Genomic DNA, 19,549 nt, shown 5'->3' on the forward strand with positions numbered 1-19,549 from the left:
GGTTCAAATCTGGCCTCAGACACTTTCCAGCTGTGTGACCCTGGGCAAGTCACTTGACCCCCATTGCCTAGCCCTTACCACTCTTCTGCCTTGGAGCCAATACACAGTATTGACTCCACGACGGAAGGTAAGGGTTTTAAGAAAAAAAAAAAATGACCAAGTAGCCACTTCCCAGCTGTGTGACCCTGGGCAAGTCACTTGACCCCCATTGCCCACCCTTACCACTCTTCCACCTATGAGACAATACACCGAAGTTAAGGGTCTAAAAAAAAAAAAAATGACCAAGTGCAGGCCTCCAGGGATCCCATCAGTCTGGGCCCACTAAGGAGGATGCAAATAGCCCATTAAGACCTCAGGTAGCATTATTCATGCTGTAGAGCAGTCCAAAAAGTGGTGTCTATAGGAAAGACCCAAGTTTCCAGGAAAAGGGAAATTATGGCCAGAATGCCCCATTCTAGAAGGCAGGGAAGTATCTATTCTAGAAGTTTCTATTCAAAATGTTTAAACGAAAAATGGAAGCTTTAAGTGGCAATACTTGTCCCTAGGTGCTGCCAAAGGTCCGAGCTGGCTGCATAGCATCCAGGCCTGGTGCCCCTGCCCCACCACCTGGAGAGCATGCATACCTGGAGGCTTGTGACGGTGAGGCGCCGGGCATCGTCAGAGAGGGAGGCCACAGGAACCACGAAGGGGCTGTCAGGGATGTGCTCATCGTTGAACTTGATGGAGACCTCATAGTCACCTGGAGAAACAAAGCCCGTCTCAGGCCTGGTCTCCAGGTGAAGGCTACCCTATCGCCTTCCCACAACCACCCCTAGGACCACGGCACAGCCCAGGGGCAAGGCATGGAAGATGAACCAGCACAGGCTCCCCAGAGGAGACGAGGGGAGCCCGAATCACAGGCTTTGAGGCAGGCAGAACCTCAGAAGCTCTCTAGTTCAACCTGTATCCAGACAGGAATCCCAACGGGAGAAGGATCCTGAGGGGAGGGAGGAAGAGGAAGGGGAGAGGGCCTGGGGCCATGGGGAGGAACAGAGGAAGCAGTGCTCTACCTAAGAGCCATGGCTGTCTAGTACTAATGTACGCTTGAACCAAACAACTCATGGTTTGTGAAGGCTTCATTGTTTAGTTCTCCTTTGATTACTGAAATGGTTGTGTTTGATGATGAATATGAAATTTATAGGGATATGGGCTAGCCTTGGCATTTCACTCAGAGAGGGATTCCCGGGGAAGGAAGCTCCTCGTACCAAAAAGCAAGTGGCCACCTTTTTGGCTACGGACAGTCTCAGAGAGGGGCCAAGAGCACTGAGAAGTTTAGTGGGGTGTCAAGGGGCAAGCATTCAGTGTGTTAGAGGCAGAACTTGAACTCGGGTCTTTTTGGATAGAAGGTCAGCTCTCTTTCCACTATTCCACCTCTGATAATTGAGTGAAAAGAAATTTAAGAGTGATAATGACAGCAGGGGTCCAGATGTGAGAGGGCTCTCCCAACAAGACCTCTCCAGCCCTCTCCCAAATAGCTACCTGGCTCCTGGACGATATAAGAGACGCCACAGGAACCATCCTTACGGTCCTCAAATGCAATCTCAGCCTTGCTGGGCCCCTCCACAGCAATAGACAGGCCTCCGGCACCTGCCTCCCGGGTCCAGATGCTGAATTCAGCTGAGGGCAGAGGAGAGAAGGGGGTTGACACAAAAACAAAGCAGCCAAGACTGCCTCACACCCAGCCCCGCCTGGGCCAACTAACCAGAGGCCCATCACCATCACCATTGCTGTCCTGAGCTAAGCCCTCACCTTGAGCGTCCCCGACCCTGTGATCTCCCTTAATGGCTTTTCCAAGCCTCTTGGTCCTGGCTTGGCTTACCTGGCACTCCAGCAACGCCACGCTCAAGTCCTGTGCCCCCAGCTCGAACCTTATGGGCACCCCCTTCACCCAGGGGCCCCACGGTGAACTGGAAGGGGCTGCCGGGAACATGCTGGCCTCGATACTTGACAGTGACGGTGTGAGGCCCCATCTCTTTGGGCACAAAACGCACGCTGTAAGCGCTATTCTCTCCCTCCAGGATCTCGGCTTCTTCAGTCTTCCCTGATGGACTAGTCACCTGCGCTGTCATGTCCTGAGAGCCTGCCTCACCTGGAGAGAAGAGAGGCAGGTGTGGGAAGCCAACAAGTTATTATCACCTGCTCTGTGGCGCGGGCAGTGGCCTAGACGCTGGAGATAACAGATGTGCAGAACGAAACGGTCCCTATTCCCAGTGGGCTCCTGCTCTGCGAAGCCCTCTGCTCCGACCCTTGTCCAGACTCTCACAGAACAGCTAAAACTGGCTTCATACCCATGCAGGGCCTTAGAATACCCTGGCCAGGGCCAGCGAACTCCTGGCGTTTCCTGCTACGGGCAGGGAAGGAGGGACCAGGGAGAGGCTCTCAGGAATGAAAGTTTAAGGGCAAGAGGTCTGAGCTGAAGGCTCTTAAACTAGCACAGGGCTTTGGAAATGACCAGCCTCCCCACAGCCCCAAACTGCTGAGCAGATTCTAATCTTGCCTCCCCCTCTTGCCCTGCCTAGCCCAAAGGGCTCAAATACGCCCTTCCCAACCCACTGCCAGGTCCAGGGCCAGCTCTAACCATGGGTAAGTCCTAGGGGGTCCTCCAAGGATGACTCGTGTGAGGTCAGGGGCCAGCTGCCTATAGCCACTCACATCCCCCACAAAAGGACATCGGCTTTACAAATACTTTACATCCATTATTTCCTTCAGTCCTTCCATAACTCTGGGAGGTGGCACTCTTGTTACCTCCATTTTGCAGATGAAGAAACGGAGGCTGAGAATGGTTAAGTGAGTTGCTAGTAAGAATCTGAGGCAAGACTTGAACTGGGGTCTTTGTGGTTTCAGCTTTACCTAGAGCGCTACTTAACTGCCCATATTGTCAGGGTATAAGATGGGAGGCTTCTCCTTGTGCCCGTCACCACTTACCTTCCTGTTGTCTGCTAATACTGCCGAAAGAGCCAAGGCGCTCTCGACCCAGGAAATCTCCAAAGACGGCGGGGAAGGGGTCTCCCCCGACCTGAGTGGACTCTTCCACCCTGACCTCTCGCTTGGTTTCCCCACCCCGAGTTTTGCTGATCTCCGTCCTCTCTGTCCGTGTGTAGGTATGGCTACTCCTTGTGAAGGTTCTGGTCAGGCGCTCCTGGGCAGAAACCATCTGGAACCAGTTTCCTGGAAGAGGAATGGGATGGTAGATGGAAACCAGAGAGGGAGAGGGGCAGGCATCCACAGAACAAAAGGGACCCGGTGTCCATCGCCCGCCCGCCACACTCTATTCTTCCCCTGGCCCCCAGCCCCCAGTCCATACCTGGGATCTTGAGGTTGAGGTCACAGGTGCTCCCTACAGAGGCAATGGAGGCCGCTTGCCTGCGCCGAGTGATGCTCTCCTTCATCCGCCCCTCACCAGTCACCTTCACAGTGAAGGGGCTCCCTAAAGAAAAGGGAAGGAGTGCTCAGACCTCTCCTGAGCCCCCCATCCTGCCCCTCCAGGCTCCTCAGAGCACCCTGCCTCCCTCTCTGGCAGCCCTCTGCCTCTCATCTCACCAGGCACGTGCTTATCGGCAAACTTGATGTTGATGGTGTAGTTGCCAGGCTCGGTGGGGCAGTAGGTCACTTTGCAGGTACCGTCTTCCATGTCCTCACAGTTGATGTCCACCTTGCTGGGACCCTCAATGCTCAGCCCCAGACCCCCATAGCCTATGGGAAAGCACGTGGCACCATGGCCTTAGGGCCTGCCCCCACCCTCCTCTTCCTCAGGGGGCTTCAACTCAGGGTGGGGCACACAACTATGCCCTAAGCGTACTGGCTGGTTGACTGACTGAGTGTCTAGTGATTAATGAGACTGGAAAGGGGTTAAGGGTAGTCTTAAACCTTCCCTCTAGAGAGGCCCGCTGCCAGCCTCTAGCCCAAGACACAGGCCTAGGACAAACTCATCTCTCCCTCAAAGGACCCCAAGAAGCTAAATCCCAAACCTTCCGGCATAGGTGGTGGGTGACTACTAACAACCCTTCCACATGTTTCAGGTCTTTTTAGGCTTGTTAAGCACTTCATTCATATCCATTCTATAAGACAGTCCAAAGAGTAATTTCAGGTGAGAGAACTGGAGCCTCAGAGAGATGGTGACCTGTCACAGACTCCCTGTCTAGGTCGTGTCTAGGAAGAGCTGAGAAAGATTTGGGCCAGGACCCAACTGGGGACAAGGAAAATCACTCGGGGCGAGAGCCTGGAGAAGAGGCTACATACCTGCATTTCTTGTATCCACGATGAATTCTGCCACCTGGAAGGTGTGGCCTTCTGACAGACCTTTGCCCCACACCCGAACCTTGCTAGCATCACCGATCTCCGAAGGCCCCACGAGAATCTTGAAGGGGCTGTTGGTGACGTGCTTCCCGCTCTTTCGGACGCTCACTACGTGCTCGCCCACCTCCTTGGGGGTGAACGAGATACCTGTCGTGGATGCAGAGACACGGGCATCAGGGACCCTACCTTTTGGCATTGCTGCAAAGACTTCCCACCCACTCCAGGTCCCAGACGTGAAAGGACAGGGAGCCCCGGTGTGTCTGCCCACGCCTGGGACTCCCTCCTGGGGCCCATCGCTTGAGAGTCCCGTCATGCCAGCTGCCTTCCTCCCTCACCGATGTGCCGGTTAGGAAGCCTCTTGAGCAGACAGGGCTCCTCATTGCCTGAGGGAGCGCGGATGCTGGCAGTCAGCTGGCTCAGGTCACTCTCTGTGATCTTCAGGGACACGTCCGTGGATGTGCCCACATTCAACTGTGAAGTCCGCATCGAGTCATCACCTGGGCAGAGGAGGTAGGAAACAAAGCAGGTTAGAACTGAGATCCTGGCCCCGAGTGGGGGACCCTCTTCCTCCCATCCAATCCTAGATCCTCACCTCCTTCAAAATCAGTTCTCAGAATCCACTCCCTTCAAGAAGCCTTCCCTGATTACCTCCCATCTGATCTTGGTTACTTTTCCCCACTTTGAACCTCATTAAATTCCATTCGTCTCAACTTATACCAAACATGTATTAAGCAACTACTGTGTGCAAGAGACTTCTGAACCCCAAAATGGGTAGAAGGTTTGGGCTCAGTATAAAAGGATTTCCTATTGATTTAGCCATATGCCAACGGATTAGGCTCCTTTGTATGGTAGCAAGTTCCCTCTTACTGAGAAGTGTCCAAGATAGAGATGAATGATAATACTTGATGGGAATGCTGTAGAGGCACTTCCTATACTGGGAGGGAAGTTGGAGGAGATCATCTCCAGTCCTTTCCAACCCAGTTGATCTTTTCAGTTTATTCAGTGCTCATTATTTTCACGGAGATATAACCTCAAATGAAACTGCTACACCATCCAGTTAGTTCCATAGGAACAATGTTCCAAAATGTCAAATCGTCTACTTGTCAGACTAGTGTCAATCAGTCACATGGTTAGTTAATATTATAGTCAAGGTTTATTATATTATGGAAAGATTTAGGTCTAATATAATAGAATGTAACACAGCTGAATTTATACAATATAGTTATTATGAAATTTTGTGGAGTATGAAATGCTATAGTTTCAATTCACCACCTGGAGAAACAACATGGAAGAGAGTGCTTGTCCTAGTCTGAAGAGACCTGGGTTCTAATCTCTCCTCAGAAGCAAGAATGTGTGAGAGAAGGTAGTATGACAAGCCTGGGAAGGTAAATTGCAGCAGAATACATTGGGCCTTCAATATAACATTCAGGAGTTTATGCTTTATCCTATTGGACAAAAGGAAACCCCAAAAGGTTCTTGACTGACTAGGGAAGTGGCATGGCCAGAACCACTCAGTAAGATGATGATTTTAGCAGCTCTATAGAGGACGGATTAGATCAGGGAAAGGCTGGAAGAAGACAGACTAATTTGAGGACTAGCGCAGAACTAAGGGCTTGTACTAGAATGGTGGCATTGAATGGAGAAGAGAAGGCAGACATGGAAATGGAATCTTAGGGTAATGAATTCTGGAAGTTTACTACCTGCTTTTAGTTACTCTAAAATGATTTTTTCCAAACTTCAAGAGGATGTGTCCCTTAAGTCCTTCTGTTCTGGGGTAACTAACCAGCTTTTGCTGGCATCTTGCCTTTATAAGCATTCTTTTGTCATTCCACATGTGCATAAGCTGTGGCTCCCCAGAAGGGGCCATAAAGATCCCTAAGGTCAATGACCGAACCTTGTAGTCATCCCATCCTCTTCCACATCAATGACAGGGCTTGGTGGTAGTGGATGGATATTCAACAAGTACTACTGACTGGCTGTTCATTGGGGGTACAGAAAAACAAATGGTACCTGTGATCTTGGCAGTGAAGGGACTCCCAGGGATGTGCTTGTCATCAAAACGGACTATGATGCTATAATCCCCGGGAGCAGTAGGGAGGTAGGATACCGTACAGGTGCCATCTTTATTATCTTTACAGGTGATCTCTGCCTTAGATGGGCCCTCCACAGCAAGAGACAGGCCCCCTAGGAGAGGGTTGGAGGAACAGATGTTAGAGATGACCAGGGTTCATGCTATTTAAAACTCTCCCTCACACTCCATTCCATCCCCAAATTTCATCTCATCCATTCACTTGCCTTCCCCAGCATCCTTGGTGACAATTGTAAAGGTGGCTGGCTTGTTGACCATGCCATGGCTCAAGCCTGGTCCATAGGCACTTACATGGCGGCTATTGATGGCATCAACATAGAACTGCAGGGGGCTCCCTGGGGGAAGGAGAAGAGACCACAGGATTAAGGTACACATTAAGGGAATTCTAGAGTTTCTCTAACTCCTTCCATCAATCCTTCCAACTTCTCAGATGACACCTACATATTTAAAGTTGCCTCTAGCTTCCTCTGCTTCTAAGCATCTTAACCCTCCTGCCCCTTCATTATCCAACTCTAGAACTTTCCCCAGTTCTTCCAATAGTTTCTTTGTCCCCAACTCTATTGATCTCCAAACATTGCTAAATCAATTATAATTGTATTTGACAATTCCCTAACAGCCTTGAAGAGTTCTTGGCTCTTCCTAGTCTCAAGCCACCCAGATCTCAGCACTTTCCTCCAATCAACTTACCAGGGATGTGATTGCCGTCGTATTTGATCCCCATCTCATGGAGTCCCTTCTCACTGGGCGCATACCTCACTGTGATGGTGCCATCCTTATTATCTGTGATATTGGGCCTTGCAGTCTTCCCTGAGGGCATCCGCACCTCACCTGGAACCCCAGGACATAGTCAGGATCACAGAGATGGAGACAACGCTTTTACCCTACCAATCTTTTGTCTACTCTCCACCCCATCCCCATCTCATTATTTTCTAAGGCAGCAAAATCTTTTTCCACTCTGGTGCCTCAGGAGAGTCTAGGCCACTTTACTCCTAATAGAGTTGGCTGCTTCCCTGCCTAAAGAAGAGGACTTGATCACTTTATTCTACTAGCCCTGGGAACCTGCTTAAGATCAGGAAGCAGTCATCGTATATGTAGAAGAAAGCAACCTGTACTGGTCATCAGAAGGCCTGGATTGTAGTTCTGGATCTGCCACTAACTAGCTATGTTACCTCTGTAAGGTGAGGGGGTTGGCCAGAGATAATCTGAATAATCTTCCAATTCTGAAATTCTGTGGTCCTGAGAAAAATGGTACCTGTGATCTCCCCCTTCTGGACTGTGAATGGGATAACCAAGTTGAAGGGTCTCAACATGGACTCCATGGGCTCTGCTGGGACCACTGGTTCATCTGTGGCCTTGAAGAAGAGAGAAGGGAGAAAGAAGGAAGGCATGATTTGTCACAATAGGTCAAGAAAAGTGGAAGTCCCACTCCGCACCCCAAATGAAAGTCAGAAGGAGAAGAGGAAGAAAGAAAAGTAAAGTTAATGGTAGGAGGCGGCTCAGCAGGAGAAGAGAATGCAGGAGCTGCAAGAGAAAGAGGAGGAAAAAAAAGGATGGGACATTGCATGTCAGGCTCAGAAATGAGGTCCCCTTCTCCCACACAAGGCTTCTGGCTCGGACCCCTAAGAAAATTCATTCCCGGAGCTGGCCCCATCATCCACACATCCTACACAGAGCCTGTCTTTTGGCGGGGAGGACCCTAGCTCTGAACCTAGACCCTGAAGGCTGAGAATAAGAAAGAAGGGAGAGGAAAGGGAAGATGGAGACCCCTCTGCTAGAGCAGGTACCCAATGGGTGGGGTAGCTACTGGGCCGGTGTGTAGGGAAGGGCTGGTGCAGCTGTAGGGTGTCGCATGGCTCCTCCACATGGGGAATGGGGTCACATGCCTGAGGAAGCAAGACAAGGAACAACATGGAGTTAGAGGATCACGCAGGAGGATAACACAGTGCTTGGTATACAGAGGATATTGAACGAGCTCATGAGCACTCCCTTAGGGAGAATATTAGACCATCCAGATCGACAGTCTTAAAAGCTAACACGCTAACAGGCTGAACCTTGGGAACGTCCCTGAGCTCAAGCCCCCTCAGCCAAGGATGAGCCACCAGCGTCCTGCCACCCCCTCTAGGGGGGAACAGCCAGAGCACGCAGGGGCAGGGCGGCCAGGGCTCCTTCGGTCACATGCCACCAGCTTCATAAGAACAGCTAAATTCTCGTGAAAGTCCAGTTTGGAACTGATACCCAGGAACAGTGCTGAAATCCAAAGTGTTCTGCTTGACCGTGACAGAGGTCTGCCGGGTACACGGAACTGTATCTGGCCCGGAGGAGACCCCAGATCCGTGATCTAGGAAGGTCCTTTAGAACAGTTTCACTAGACAGGATTGTATCATGCATTACATTGTGAAGATGGCATGAACTTTAGATTTAGATTTAGTTAAGCTAGCTGGATTTTATTTAATTAAAAATTTTTAATTACGCTCACTTCTGGTGATTAAATCTAAAAATGGGCAGGGGAGAGTTCATGCCATCTCCACAACACATGTCCTACAAGATGGAAGATATTATTTCAGATTATGCGTCCTATGTCGTGCACGATATCTGTCCTGCCCCAGCCTGCCTCCTTCCCAGGCCCACCTCTGGTCCCCCCTCTCCCCGGAGGCACTCACCAGGACGTGGAAGGGGCTGTTGGGGATGTGCTCTCCTCCAAAGCGAATGGTGATGACGTACTTGCCCGGCTCAGGGGCGGTGTAGTAGATGTCGAAGGTGCCGTCGTGGTTTTCTACGACGTCCACGTCCAGCTCTGCCCCATCTGGGGTGGACACCGTGCACGTCACCTTGCCCTTTCCCGCTGCCTTGGCATCCACTGTGATCACGGTCTCTTCGCCGATTTGGATTCGGGGGCCCAGGCATGCACCTGCGGGGGTGGCGGAGTGACAGGACACGGTCAGGGGCTGACCGGCCCCAGGCGCAGAACAGGGCCCTTTTATGAAGGCAAAGGAGGCCTCTGTGATCAGGGTTGAGAAGTGGGATGGCTATTGGGAAAGCCTATGAGGTGATCCAGGAGGATTCTGTTCTCACAAGTCACAGCCACAGGACAAAGTACCCATGTTCATAGGATCGTATGGCTTTCCTATTGGAAAGGATCTTCATATTTCTCAAAGGAGGGCCCGTGAGACCCAGAGAGGTGCTCTGAGACCCGGGGCTGGACCCCCACACCTTCTCCTTATTCCCTCTGGCCCAAGCCCTCACATAGAAAGAAGAACACTCACCGAGGCCATGACCACCGATGGACACTGGAAAGAGAGAAGAGTGTGAGACTGGCATAGATGGGGCAGGAACAGTATTCAAGGGAGGGGGTGGTGGGGGGACAAGTGGCAAGGAGAGAAGGAGGGCCCTCACTCTGCTTCCCCCTCAGCTCCATAGCCCCTGTGTGTGGCAAGGAGAAGAAGCCACCCCATTGGAGGGGCCGATGGAGAGGGCTTGAGTGCCTGTGTGCACGGCTCCGTGTGGTGGGTGTATGAAGGATTACCAGGGAGAGCAGCAAAGCTGATGGGAAGGATCAAACGGGGCTGCTCACCAGTGACAAGGCACTTGCTGGCATCCCCAGTTGGCAAGGCATGGATTCGGAAGGGAGAGTAGGGGATCTCATCGCCCCCGTACTTGATGGTGATGGTGTACCGGCCGCTCATGTCTGGCAGGTAGGATACCGTGTAGGTGCCGTCTCCGTTGTCCCGGATATTTGCCTTCTTAGGTTTGCCCTCAGGGTCCTGGGGTGGGCGTGGAAGAAGAAGCTATGGGTGCCCAGTCTGGAGCCTACATCGGGGCTCCTCGCTCCAAACTCGGGGCCCCCTGCCCCGCCTTGGAACGGCCCGTCCCCCTGGCCAAGGAGAGGCCCTCACCAGAATCTGGACAGTAAGCAGCCCCTCTCCGGCATCTCTGGCATCGATGGTGAACTCCACAGGGAGGCTGGCTGGGATGCCTGAAGCATTGAGCCCGGGGCCGCTCGCTCGCACCTTGCTGGCGTCATGAGCTGGCAGCACCTTGATCTTGAAGGGGCTTGGAGGTAAAAGGAACGAGGAAGGACCCTCAGTGCCAGAGGCTCCCCCCATCTCCTCCTCTGTCCTCTCCTCTCACAGACACGCTAGATCTCGAGAGCGGGGTGAGTGACCCCCACAAATGGGACCAGCAGCGTAGAACAGAGGTCCATCCTCCAAGACGGGACCGACTGAGGACTCCCCCTTCTTCCACGTCCTGTGACGTTCGTTTTTGCTTTTGCAGTGGTCGCCCCATCCCCAAATGGCCAGCCTTAGGCAGTGGGGACTCTCCCTGGCTTACCTGCGTGGCACCTCTTGGTCGGCATACTTGACGGCCACGGTGTATGGCCCGTCGGTGGCTGGAGTGTAGTTCACAGTGTGGGTGCCGTCTCCCTTGTCTCGTACCTCGACTGGTTCAGCCACCCCTGGGGGAGGGGAAGAGTGCAGAGGCAATCAGAAAGGTGGGCTCCTGGGCCTCTCAGAAGATCCCGAGACTCTTACGAGGACCCCCTGCGCCCCTTATCTTAGGGCTCCCCAGCTCCCTCCATACCTGTGGGTCCCACCACTGCCACCTGCAATGGGGCTCGTCCAGCCTGACTGCAATCTACGGTGAAGGTCTGGGGGACTCTGGCTCTGACGCCGGCTCCCAGCCCCGGGCCTGAACACTTCACCTTTCCAGGATCCACCACATCCTTCACCGGCACTCGGAACGGGCTTCCTACAAGAAGAAAAAGGGGTGAGTCTCCCAGGGAGAGATTAGAACTCAAATCCTGTCTCCACCTTCTCCATCACTGTCACTAATGACAGAAACAAGTATACAACGTGATTATTAATAAACTAAGATACAAAGGTATCCCAATGGGGGAGAAAAGGCCGCAGCGCATAGGGATAATTCCCAAGAATCAGGAATCCTACCACCCAGGCAGTTCAGGGAGGCTGTTTGTTGTTTTTGTTCAGCCATTTCAGTTGCGTCTGACTCCTCATGACCCTATTTGGGGTTTTCTTGGCAAGGATACTAGAGCGTTTGCCATTTCCTTCTCCAGTTTATTTTTTAGATGAGGAAACAAGATTAAGTGACTTGCCCAGGGTCACACAGCTAGGAAGTGTCTGAGGCTGGATTTGAACTCAGGAAGCCGAGTTCTACACTCTATCCACTGGGCCAACCTCAGGGAGGCTAACAAGCAAACAGAGGCTACGGGGACACTTTCTGAGAGCTTGGCTGGAAATCTCCCATTTAAAACTTTGTTCACTGATGATAATGGATCAAAGAAATTCTGCCCTTTTTCTAATTTACCTGATAAGAACTTTGTAGCTACCTCAGAATAACTGGATCTTTCAGCGAGTGGGTTCTGAGGCGGCGAGGCCGCGAGGTTTGTATAGACGGGGGAGAGCTCAGACACGGATCGTTCCTGGCCTCGGCCCTAACGCTGCCCCTCCGGAGATCCCCCAGCTTCCTCCTGCCTCTGCTCCAGCCTCCCTTCCTTCCCCGCCTGTCCCCGGAGGCCCCCTCCCCATGCCCCTGCCCCCGCGGCCATGCCTGGGATAGGACGCCCTCCGAAGGTGATGTTGACGTCGTAGTCTCCGGGGGTGAAGGGGATGTACTCCACGCTGCAGCTGCCATCCTTGTTGTCTTTGCAGGACATCTTTGCCTCCGAGGGGCCCTCGATGGCCAGACCCAGGCCCCCGGTGCCGGCCCCCCTGCACAACAGCCGAGGCACGAGATCAGGGAGGGGGAGGAAAGCCGAGACACTTTGGGGGACCCAGCGGGAGCATAGGCTGGTTTGGAATGTCTGGGTTTTGCCCTCGTACTCAAACCCACACGAGGGTGGGGATATCGTGAGAGAGGGATGAGGAATCATTTTAGAAATTTCCTGGGGCCACAGAGCCGGGAAGTGGGTCTCCATCCGGACCCTTCTTCAGAGTCCCTGCTCTAGATCCAGAAGGGACCTTAGAGGCTCCCATTACCCACCCTCTCATTTTACAGATGGGGAAACCGAGGCCGTGGGAATTAAAGTGACTGGCCCAGGGTCACCAAGATAGCATCATCAGAGGTGCGCTAGGAACCTCGGCTGACTCTCAAGCCTTGCTGGACTCGCTGACCCAAGAGGAAAAGGAAGATGTACGGAGGAGAGCGGGGCAGGCCCACGCTCGTACCTTGTCTCCACCGTGAAGCGGTTAGCTTTGTTGACCAATCCTCCCTCCAGGCCAGGCCCATAGGCCCGAACCCGGGACGGGTCACAGCCTTCCGTCACGCCGACTCGGAATGGGCTCTTGGGAACAGCCACGTCATCATATAACACCTCTACCAGGTGGACTCCTGAGGACGAGGACACCCCCACAGGGTCACGAAGGGTGCAGGGCTTGGGCAGGGGGTGCGAGGGAAGCCCCCCCCCAGGGCGAGGGGCCCCTCGGTGCCTCCCGGCGGTGCCCCGGGCCCGCGCCCCCACATCTCGGCGGCCCTTACCCTCCTCGTAGGCAGTATACTGCACTCGGTACGTGCCGTCCCCGTTGTCCGTCACGTAGGTGTCCGTCTTAGCTCCCGAGGGATTAAGCACTCGGGCCGTCACGTGGTTCCCGCCCGTAGCCGTCAAGGAGCGAGCATCCACCGTGAACTCGGTGGTCACTTCTCGGAGGACGCCTGGGCACCGGGCAGAGGAGTGGGATGAGAAGGTGGGCCTTCCCAGGACTGCCCTACCTCAAGCCTGCCCTTTCTTTTCCCATCAGACCAGAGCCCGTCCAGACGTCTTTTCTCCGGCTTCCCCTGGAGCTCCGGCCCTGGCCGGCTCACATGGGCCCCGCTCTGTAAGCCTTTCCTTGTGGCCTCTGTTCCTCCAGACTCCAGGGTGGACAAGGGCCACTCTCCTGGTCACCTTCGCTCTTTAACCCTCCTCACCCTGGGCTGCTGGGACAACTTCTTCCACTCTCTTCCCTCAGCAATTGCTTGCCCCCAGCATCTCCACTCCTAGAACCTTTGAACTTCCTCTGCCATCTTTTTTCCTCCATTTAAGCCAATCAACAATTCCATTCCTTCTCCCTCTTCCAGTTCCCTTCATCCATCCCCATAATGTTCTGGTCCTTCAGCTCTTCCATCCCCCTCCTCTTCTCAGTCTCCTCCAGCTTCTTCCTTTCCTCTTTTCTAGCTTCCCTAACCCCCCCCTCCATTCACCTTCTATCTTCCCAGGTTCTTCTTCTGGCCCGATACACTCAACTGCCCCCTCCTCCTCGCTCCCCGTATCCTCACTCACCATGGGGCTCCACGCCAGGTCCAGAGACCTTGATGCCACTAGTATCCACCGCGGGCTGGACGTGAACCCGGGAAGGGAATTTGGGCACGGGGTGTCCTCCGTACTTGATGGTAATGGTGTAGGTGCCGGGGAAAGCGGGTTTATAGGTGATGTGGTAGGTGCCGTCGGCATTGTTGTGGATCAGCACCTCGGCTTTTACTCCAGCGTCGGACAGGATCTCAATGGTCAGCTCGGCCTCTCCCGCCTCCGAGCAGTCCACGGTGAAGGTGGCCGCCTCCCCGGCCTTCCCTCGCTCCAGCCCTGGGCCACTAGCCCGGACCTTGCTGGGGTCAAAGACCGGTCGGATATCGGCCTTGAAGGGTGAGCCGGGAATGTGGGCCTCAGCGAAGAGGATGTTGATGGTGTACTCGCCTGGCTCCGTGGGCAGGTAGCTCACTGCACAAGAGCCGTCTCCATTATCTTGGCATTCGATCTTGGCCTCGCAGGGACCCTCCACGGTCAGCCCCAGGCCCCCTGTCCCCGCACCCTTGGTGTCGATGGAAAATGGTGCTGGCGTGCCCACCAAGCCCCCCTTGAGTCCGGGGCCGTAGGCGCACACCTGGGGAAGGAGAAGGGGCACGAGGTGCCGTAGGTGAGGCAGCGTCTCCGGGACCAGCCCCACACCGGCTCCTTTGCTCATCCTAGCGCCCCGGGGACGTGCATTGCTTTGGGTTCCTAGGCTTGGTTTCCCCAGGAGATCATGAAATCCTTAAAGGTAGAAGGTTTGTCTTTCTCATCCCCACGGTGTCTATTCTAGCCTTTAACTGGCATTTCTGGGGCATCCAAGTTGGCAAAGCACTGAATACGTTATCTCCTTTGATTCTCACAGCACGGGGAGGGAGGTGCTATTATAGTCCCCCTTTCTACAGATGAGGCAACTGAGGCTGAGAGATTAAATGATTCTCCCAGAGTCACATAGCTAATAACTGCAGGCGATTTGAATTTGAGTTCAAATCCTTCCTGATTTAGAACCAAATTCAGTTGCGTTTCAGTTGTGTCTGACTCTTCATGACCCTAGTTTGGTTTTCTTGGCAAAGACAGTGAAAGTGGTTTGCCATTTCCTTCTCCAGGAAGGAAATCTCATTTTGCAGATAAGGAAACGGAGGCAAACTGCTTACGTGACTTTCTCAGGGTCACACAAGCTAGTAAATGTCTGAGGCTGGACTTAAATGCAGGCCTTCCCGACTCCTAGCCCGGCATTCTATCTCCACTCTATCACCTCGCTTCTCTAAGAATTACAGGCAGAGGCTGAGAAGCTGAGGAGCAGAGAGGATCCTGCCTGGACTTGGTGACTCTCCTGGGAGGTTTGTTTCTTCCCACCAAGGCCCCGTCCCTCTTCAGCAGATTATTCCTCAAGGGCTGAGGGGGGCTCTCGGAGGCCACATCTAGAATCAGCCTTCCCGGCTCTCATCACAAACACACCCGCACACTCACACCACTGATCCCTTCTCCAGTATATCAGCCAGGCTTGACTGAAACTTGTACCCTTTACTCTGTTTCTACCCCGAGATTAAAACAAACAACGCTTCCTTTCTGTCTTAGGATCAATATTAAGTATTGGTTCTAAGGCAAAAGAGTGGTAAGAGCTAGACAACTGGGGTTAGGTCACTTGCCCAGGGTCACACAGCTAGGAAGTCTCTGAGACCAGATTTGAACCCAGGACCTCCCGTCTCCAAGCCTGGTGTTCTATCCATTGATCTACCTCCCTGCCCCCCTCCCAGTTGTGCCACGTCCCCTCAATTCCATCCTGGCTATGCCCAGCTTACCTTGGAGGGGTCAGGGGGCAAGACACCCTCAACAGCAAAGGGGCTGCCAGGCACTGGGTGTCCGTCGTAGGTGATGTCCACCTTGTAGGGCCCCTCCTCGGGTGGCATGTATCGAACAGCCTGCGCCTCAGCTCCCCCTCCTGGCTCCAGCTTGCAGGGGATGGGCCGGCGCGTGGGTGAAGTCATCCGGACATCCAACTGTCCCTGGCCGCCTGCGCCGCGAGTGCTCACCGAGAACGCCTGCTCCTGTCCCACTGCCACCTCTGGGCCACGGAAGGGAGAGGAGGAGGGAGATGGCAAGGGACAGGGATGAGCAGGAGGGCACCCTTCCAGGTCCTGCCCCTCCTCGCTCTGAACGCCCCCCTCCCTTTCCTCCAGCCCCCACCCACCTCGGGCACAGGATTGCTTCCCCCCCACACACTTACTGCTGTTAAGGCCTTGAACTTTGACCTTGCTGAGGTCCAGAGGGGGTGCCACATTCACCACGAAGGGGCTTTTAGGGACGGGATCCCCACCGTAAGTCACGGTAACTGCCATGTTGCCCTGATAAATGAAACAGGGAGCTGGAGCAGGCAATGGCCCCAGGAAGCAATCTAGCCCCCTTTCCCCTCTTCCCCCTTTGAAAGATGAGGAAACGATGACTCCAAAGTCATCCTTACTGAGGAAAGGGAGTTAGCAGACTTGGAGAGGACGGCGAGGGAAGAGTTAAGGGGGGACCGAATGGTCCGAAGAGGCCCTGGATGGGTTGTGGAAGCCTAGTGGTCAAGGGAGGGAAGAAGAGAGAGGGAGAAGGGAATTCACCTGCTGGACGGCTGTATATTTGACCGTGTAGGAATAGTCATGGTTGTCGATGATCTCAAAATCCCGGACAGCCTCCCCCTTGGCGGCTCCAGCAAAGTGAACATCCAGCTTGGCCTTGCCAGCACCCTTGGTCAGCACCGTAAAGTGTGTGGGCTTCCCAACCTCCACACCTGGGAACCCAGGGGGACAGAGGGGAAGAAGAAACAGTGAGCCAAGTCCAGGAGCCCAAGGGGCTACATGGGCCCAGTTTTTCCTCCCAAGATGGCGGGGGCAGGAGGTGGCCTTCCAGCCCTCACCAAGTCCCTGACTGCAGCTCAGGAAGGCACTTACCAGTGCGGCTGAGCCCGGGACCTTCGGCTCTGACCTTGCTTGCATCGTGGGATGGGTCCACTTTGATGTGGAAGGGGCTAGCTGGGATTTCCTGGGTTAGGGAAGGATAAAGGGACAAGTTAGAATAATATAGCGCCCTCCCAGATAGTGCGGCCTGAAGAGGGGACTGGCCCACAGGCGTCCCACTAGCTCAGCTGGCTCCTTACCAAGCAAATGAGAGGCACAGTGGTGAAAGGGAGAAGAGGTTCTCTGAAGAGGGGCAGCGGAGGGAGACAAAATAGCTGAGGGGACATATTAAAGGCCCTGGGAATCCTCAAGCCTACCCTAGAACGTAGGGCACTATCTACATCCCCTCCTTTGGTGTTTCCCATCTCTTAAGGATTTCTGCTTGGAAGGGAAAAGTCTTTAAAAGTGTTTCCCTCAATTTTAAGAGGTTGGGGATGATGGGACATGACGAGGAAGGGCAAGGTACCTGGTTAGCAAACAGCACCATGATGGTGTAGTGGCCAGCCCCAGGAGGTGTGTACTTGACAGTGAAGGTATCGTTGTCGTTCTTTATGATATCAAAATCGATGTCAGCTTCCGCAGGACCCACAACACCAGGGGCGCACTTAATGCCGATGCTCACGTCCCCTGGGGGTGAAGAGTCTGCTGAAGAGCTAGTGGCCACAGAGGGCCCGAGCAAAGCCCCTTCCCACTACGGCTCTGCCTCCTTCATTCTGAACTTAGTAAACACCTCATAAAATACACATTTCTACATATGTAGTAGGAGAGAAAAAGAGGGGTGCTTTTCTTCATCTATAGAGGTGCAGAGGGAGTGCAGGCCTAGTGCTCTATCCATTGGGCTACCTGGAAGTCCCCACTTAGGCCCTCTTTACTCATTCTCCACCTCCTGCTCCCTTCCCCCCATTACCACATCCCCTTAGCCAGAGATCCTGAGTCTCACCATCTCTTAGCCCAGCCTCCACTCTCATACCTTGTCCAGCTTCACTGCAGTCCACAGTAAAGTAGGTTGGCTCATTAGCCTTGAGGCCAGTCTTCTCCACTCCTGGGCCATACACTCTCACCTTCTCAGGGTGACTGCCCTCCCCGACATTTACCTGCAAAATAACGAGGTCCTGGATGAAGTGCCGACGTACCCATTCCCTTCCTAAGCAGATGGAGGTTTCCTGCAGGTCCCCAGGCTCCCCTACCCTCGGGGGAAGCAGCAGTATGTCTAGGGGGGCCCAGGATCTGCTCTCTCATTGGCACCTAGAGAGTACATGTCAAGGGTACAGGCCACCACTGGAAGGAGAGGGAACCACACGAATTCTGGGTGGGAATTAGGAAGACATACCCTGAAGGGACTCTTGGGAACATTGACCCCTCCCCAGGTGACAATGATGGTATGCTTGATGGGCTTGGTGGGCACATAGGAGCACCGGAAAGTGCCATCTCCATTGGGAACCACCTTGATGTCAATGGGGCACCCTTCGGCATCCTGTGAAGATAAGCAGATATTCGCCACAGGGTCTAAATTCCAGAAGAACCTCCGACCCCAGCCACTGAGCTCTTGCTAGTATCAGAGCAGTCCCTGAAATATCCCCATCACTCAACAACCCCATTCCAGGCTGTCCTGCCCCTTCCCACCTCACCTCAGGCATAGCCTAGGCACCACTTCTTAGTGTCAGCTGTGGGCATGAGCAAGGGAATATGGGGGAGAGAGAGGTGTGGGCTGTATGCCTAGCTTTGCCCCTAACTCGATGGGAGCCTTTGGGGGAGTGATTTCCCTTGTAAAGTCCCTGCTGGCCCTAAGATTCTAACATTAATAATAATAACTAGCATCCGTACAGCATTTTAAGATCTGCAAAGCACTTTAAATATATGACCTCATTTGTTCTTCAAAACAACCTAGTGAGGCAGGTACTATTCTTATCACCATTTTCCAGATGAGAAAACTGAGGCAAACAGAAGTTGTCCAGCTAGCAAGCTGTCTGTGGGAAGATTTTAATTTAGGTCTTCCTAACGCTGGGTTCAGCATTCCATTCATTGTGCCCACTGGCTCTCTGATCATTTTTGAGCTCCAGAGCTTCTCGCTTCGAGCTGGAGTCCTCTCTCCTTTCAAGCCGTCCTACAGCCTCCAGAAGGCCAGGTGATCCAGGACAGTGTCCCTACCTGGGCATAGAGCTTGAGGTCACCCTTGCCAGCAGCTCGGGCGTCAATGGTGAACTCCGCTGGCTTGTCCACAATGCAGCCTGTGGGTTCCAGCCCCGGTCCAAAGGCCTTCACCTGTGGTAGGTGGAGGGACAAGAGAAAGGCGGGTGTTGGTCCAGCAGACCAGCCTCATTCATGGAAGGCTGAGCACGGGGCTACGGAGCCAGTACCTTGTCTGGGAAGCAGTCTGGCGGGGCGGGATGGATGTGGGCAATGAAGGGGGAATCACGGATATCTTCATCGTCACAGATGACATGGACGGCGTACTCTCCCGGCTCTGTGGGCCAGTAACGCACGTCGCAGGAGCCATCGCCCTTGTCATCACATTCAATCTTGGCCTGGGATGGGCCCTCGATGGAGAAACCTGAATAGCATAGAGGGAGAGACGGACAAAAAGTGTGACCCCTAGACATCCCTGGCCCGATGACAGCCAGCGTTCCCATCTCCATTCCCCCGTCACTCACTGGGCATCTTTGGACTCTCCCTGGTCACTTACCCAGTGTGCCCACCTCTGTGCCGATGGCCTCTACCACAAAGTCAGCTGACTTGCCCACTTGGCCTGTCTCTAGGCCAGGGCCCCAGGCCCGAACTTTCTGGACTCCAGCCTCAGGACTCACCTGTACCTCGAAGGGGCTGGGAAGAAGGAAGGAAGAAAGGAAAAAAGGAAAAAAGGAAGGAAGGAAGGAAGGAAGGGAGGGAGGGAGGAAGGGAGGAAGGAATGAA

General features: G+C 53.7%; 1 protein-coding gene across 3 annotated transcripts in view; it reads right to left on the reverse strand.

Moving 5' to 3' along the window:
• FLNC (filamin C) overlaps positions 1 to 19,549 on the reverse strand; it is a 46,308-nt gene that overhangs the window by 5,178 nt on the left and 21,581 nt on the right. Inside the window, exons 11-43 of one of the 3 annotated variants that reach the window (XM_044679567.1) lie at positions 19,323 to 19,459; positions 18,997 to 19,190; positions 18,788 to 18,901; positions 17,970 to 18,113; positions 17,610 to 17,733; positions 17,106 to 17,266; positions 16,634 to 16,724; positions 16,304 to 16,473; positions 15,928 to 16,045; positions 15,503 to 15,765; positions 13,698 to 14,295; positions 12,917 to 13,090; positions 12,607 to 12,769; positions 11,990 to 12,150; positions 11,003 to 11,170; positions 10,754 to 10,877; positions 10,318 to 10,474; positions 9,996 to 10,185; positions 9,688 to 9,711; positions 9,085 to 9,332; positions 8,209 to 8,307; positions 7,677 to 7,776; positions 7,112 to 7,252; positions 6,631 to 6,759; positions 6,346 to 6,519; positions 4,671 to 4,832; positions 4,279 to 4,482; positions 3,580 to 3,732; positions 3,344 to 3,466; positions 2,965 to 3,207; positions 1,859 to 2,128; positions 1,519 to 1,656; positions 624 to 739 (exon numbers count right to left, since the gene is read on the reverse strand). In XM_044679567.1, coding sequence (XP_044535502.1) covers positions 624 to 739; positions 1,519 to 1,656; positions 1,859 to 2,128; positions 2,965 to 3,207; positions 3,344 to 3,466; positions 3,580 to 3,732; positions 4,279 to 4,482; positions 4,671 to 4,832; positions 6,346 to 6,519; positions 6,631 to 6,759; positions 7,112 to 7,252; positions 7,677 to 7,776; positions 8,209 to 8,307; positions 9,085 to 9,332; positions 9,688 to 9,711; positions 9,996 to 10,185; positions 10,318 to 10,474; positions 10,754 to 10,877; positions 11,003 to 11,170; positions 11,990 to 12,150; positions 12,607 to 12,769; positions 12,917 to 13,090; positions 13,698 to 14,295; positions 15,503 to 15,765; positions 15,928 to 16,045; positions 16,304 to 16,473; positions 16,634 to 16,724; positions 17,106 to 17,266; positions 17,610 to 17,733; positions 17,970 to 18,113; positions 18,788 to 18,901; positions 18,997 to 19,190; positions 19,323 to 19,459 — 5,575 coding nt within the window. The remainder of the gene's footprint in view (positions 1 to 623; positions 740 to 1,518; positions 1,657 to 1,858; positions 2,129 to 2,964; positions 3,208 to 3,343; positions 3,467 to 3,579; positions 3,733 to 4,278; positions 4,483 to 4,670; positions 4,833 to 6,345; positions 6,520 to 6,630; positions 6,760 to 7,111; positions 7,253 to 7,676; positions 7,777 to 8,208; positions 8,308 to 9,084; positions 9,333 to 9,687; positions 9,712 to 9,995; positions 10,186 to 10,317; positions 10,475 to 10,753; positions 10,878 to 11,002; positions 11,171 to 11,989; positions 12,151 to 12,606; positions 12,770 to 12,916; positions 13,091 to 13,697; positions 14,296 to 15,502; positions 15,766 to 15,927; positions 16,046 to 16,303; positions 16,474 to 16,633; positions 16,725 to 17,105; positions 17,267 to 17,609; positions 17,734 to 17,969; positions 18,114 to 18,787; positions 18,902 to 18,996; positions 19,191 to 19,322; positions 19,460 to 19,549) is intronic. The other 2 variants (XM_044679568.1, XM_044679569.1) reach the window with 2 other exon arrangements.

The sequence above is a fragment of the Gracilinanus agilis genome, chromosome 5 (genome assembly GCF_016433145.1).
Source record: "Gracilinanus agilis isolate LMUSP501 chromosome 5, AgileGrace, whole genome shotgun sequence".
In the NCBI taxonomy this organism is placed as follows: Eukaryota; Metazoa; Chordata; class Mammalia; order Didelphimorphia; family Didelphidae; genus Gracilinanus; species Gracilinanus agilis.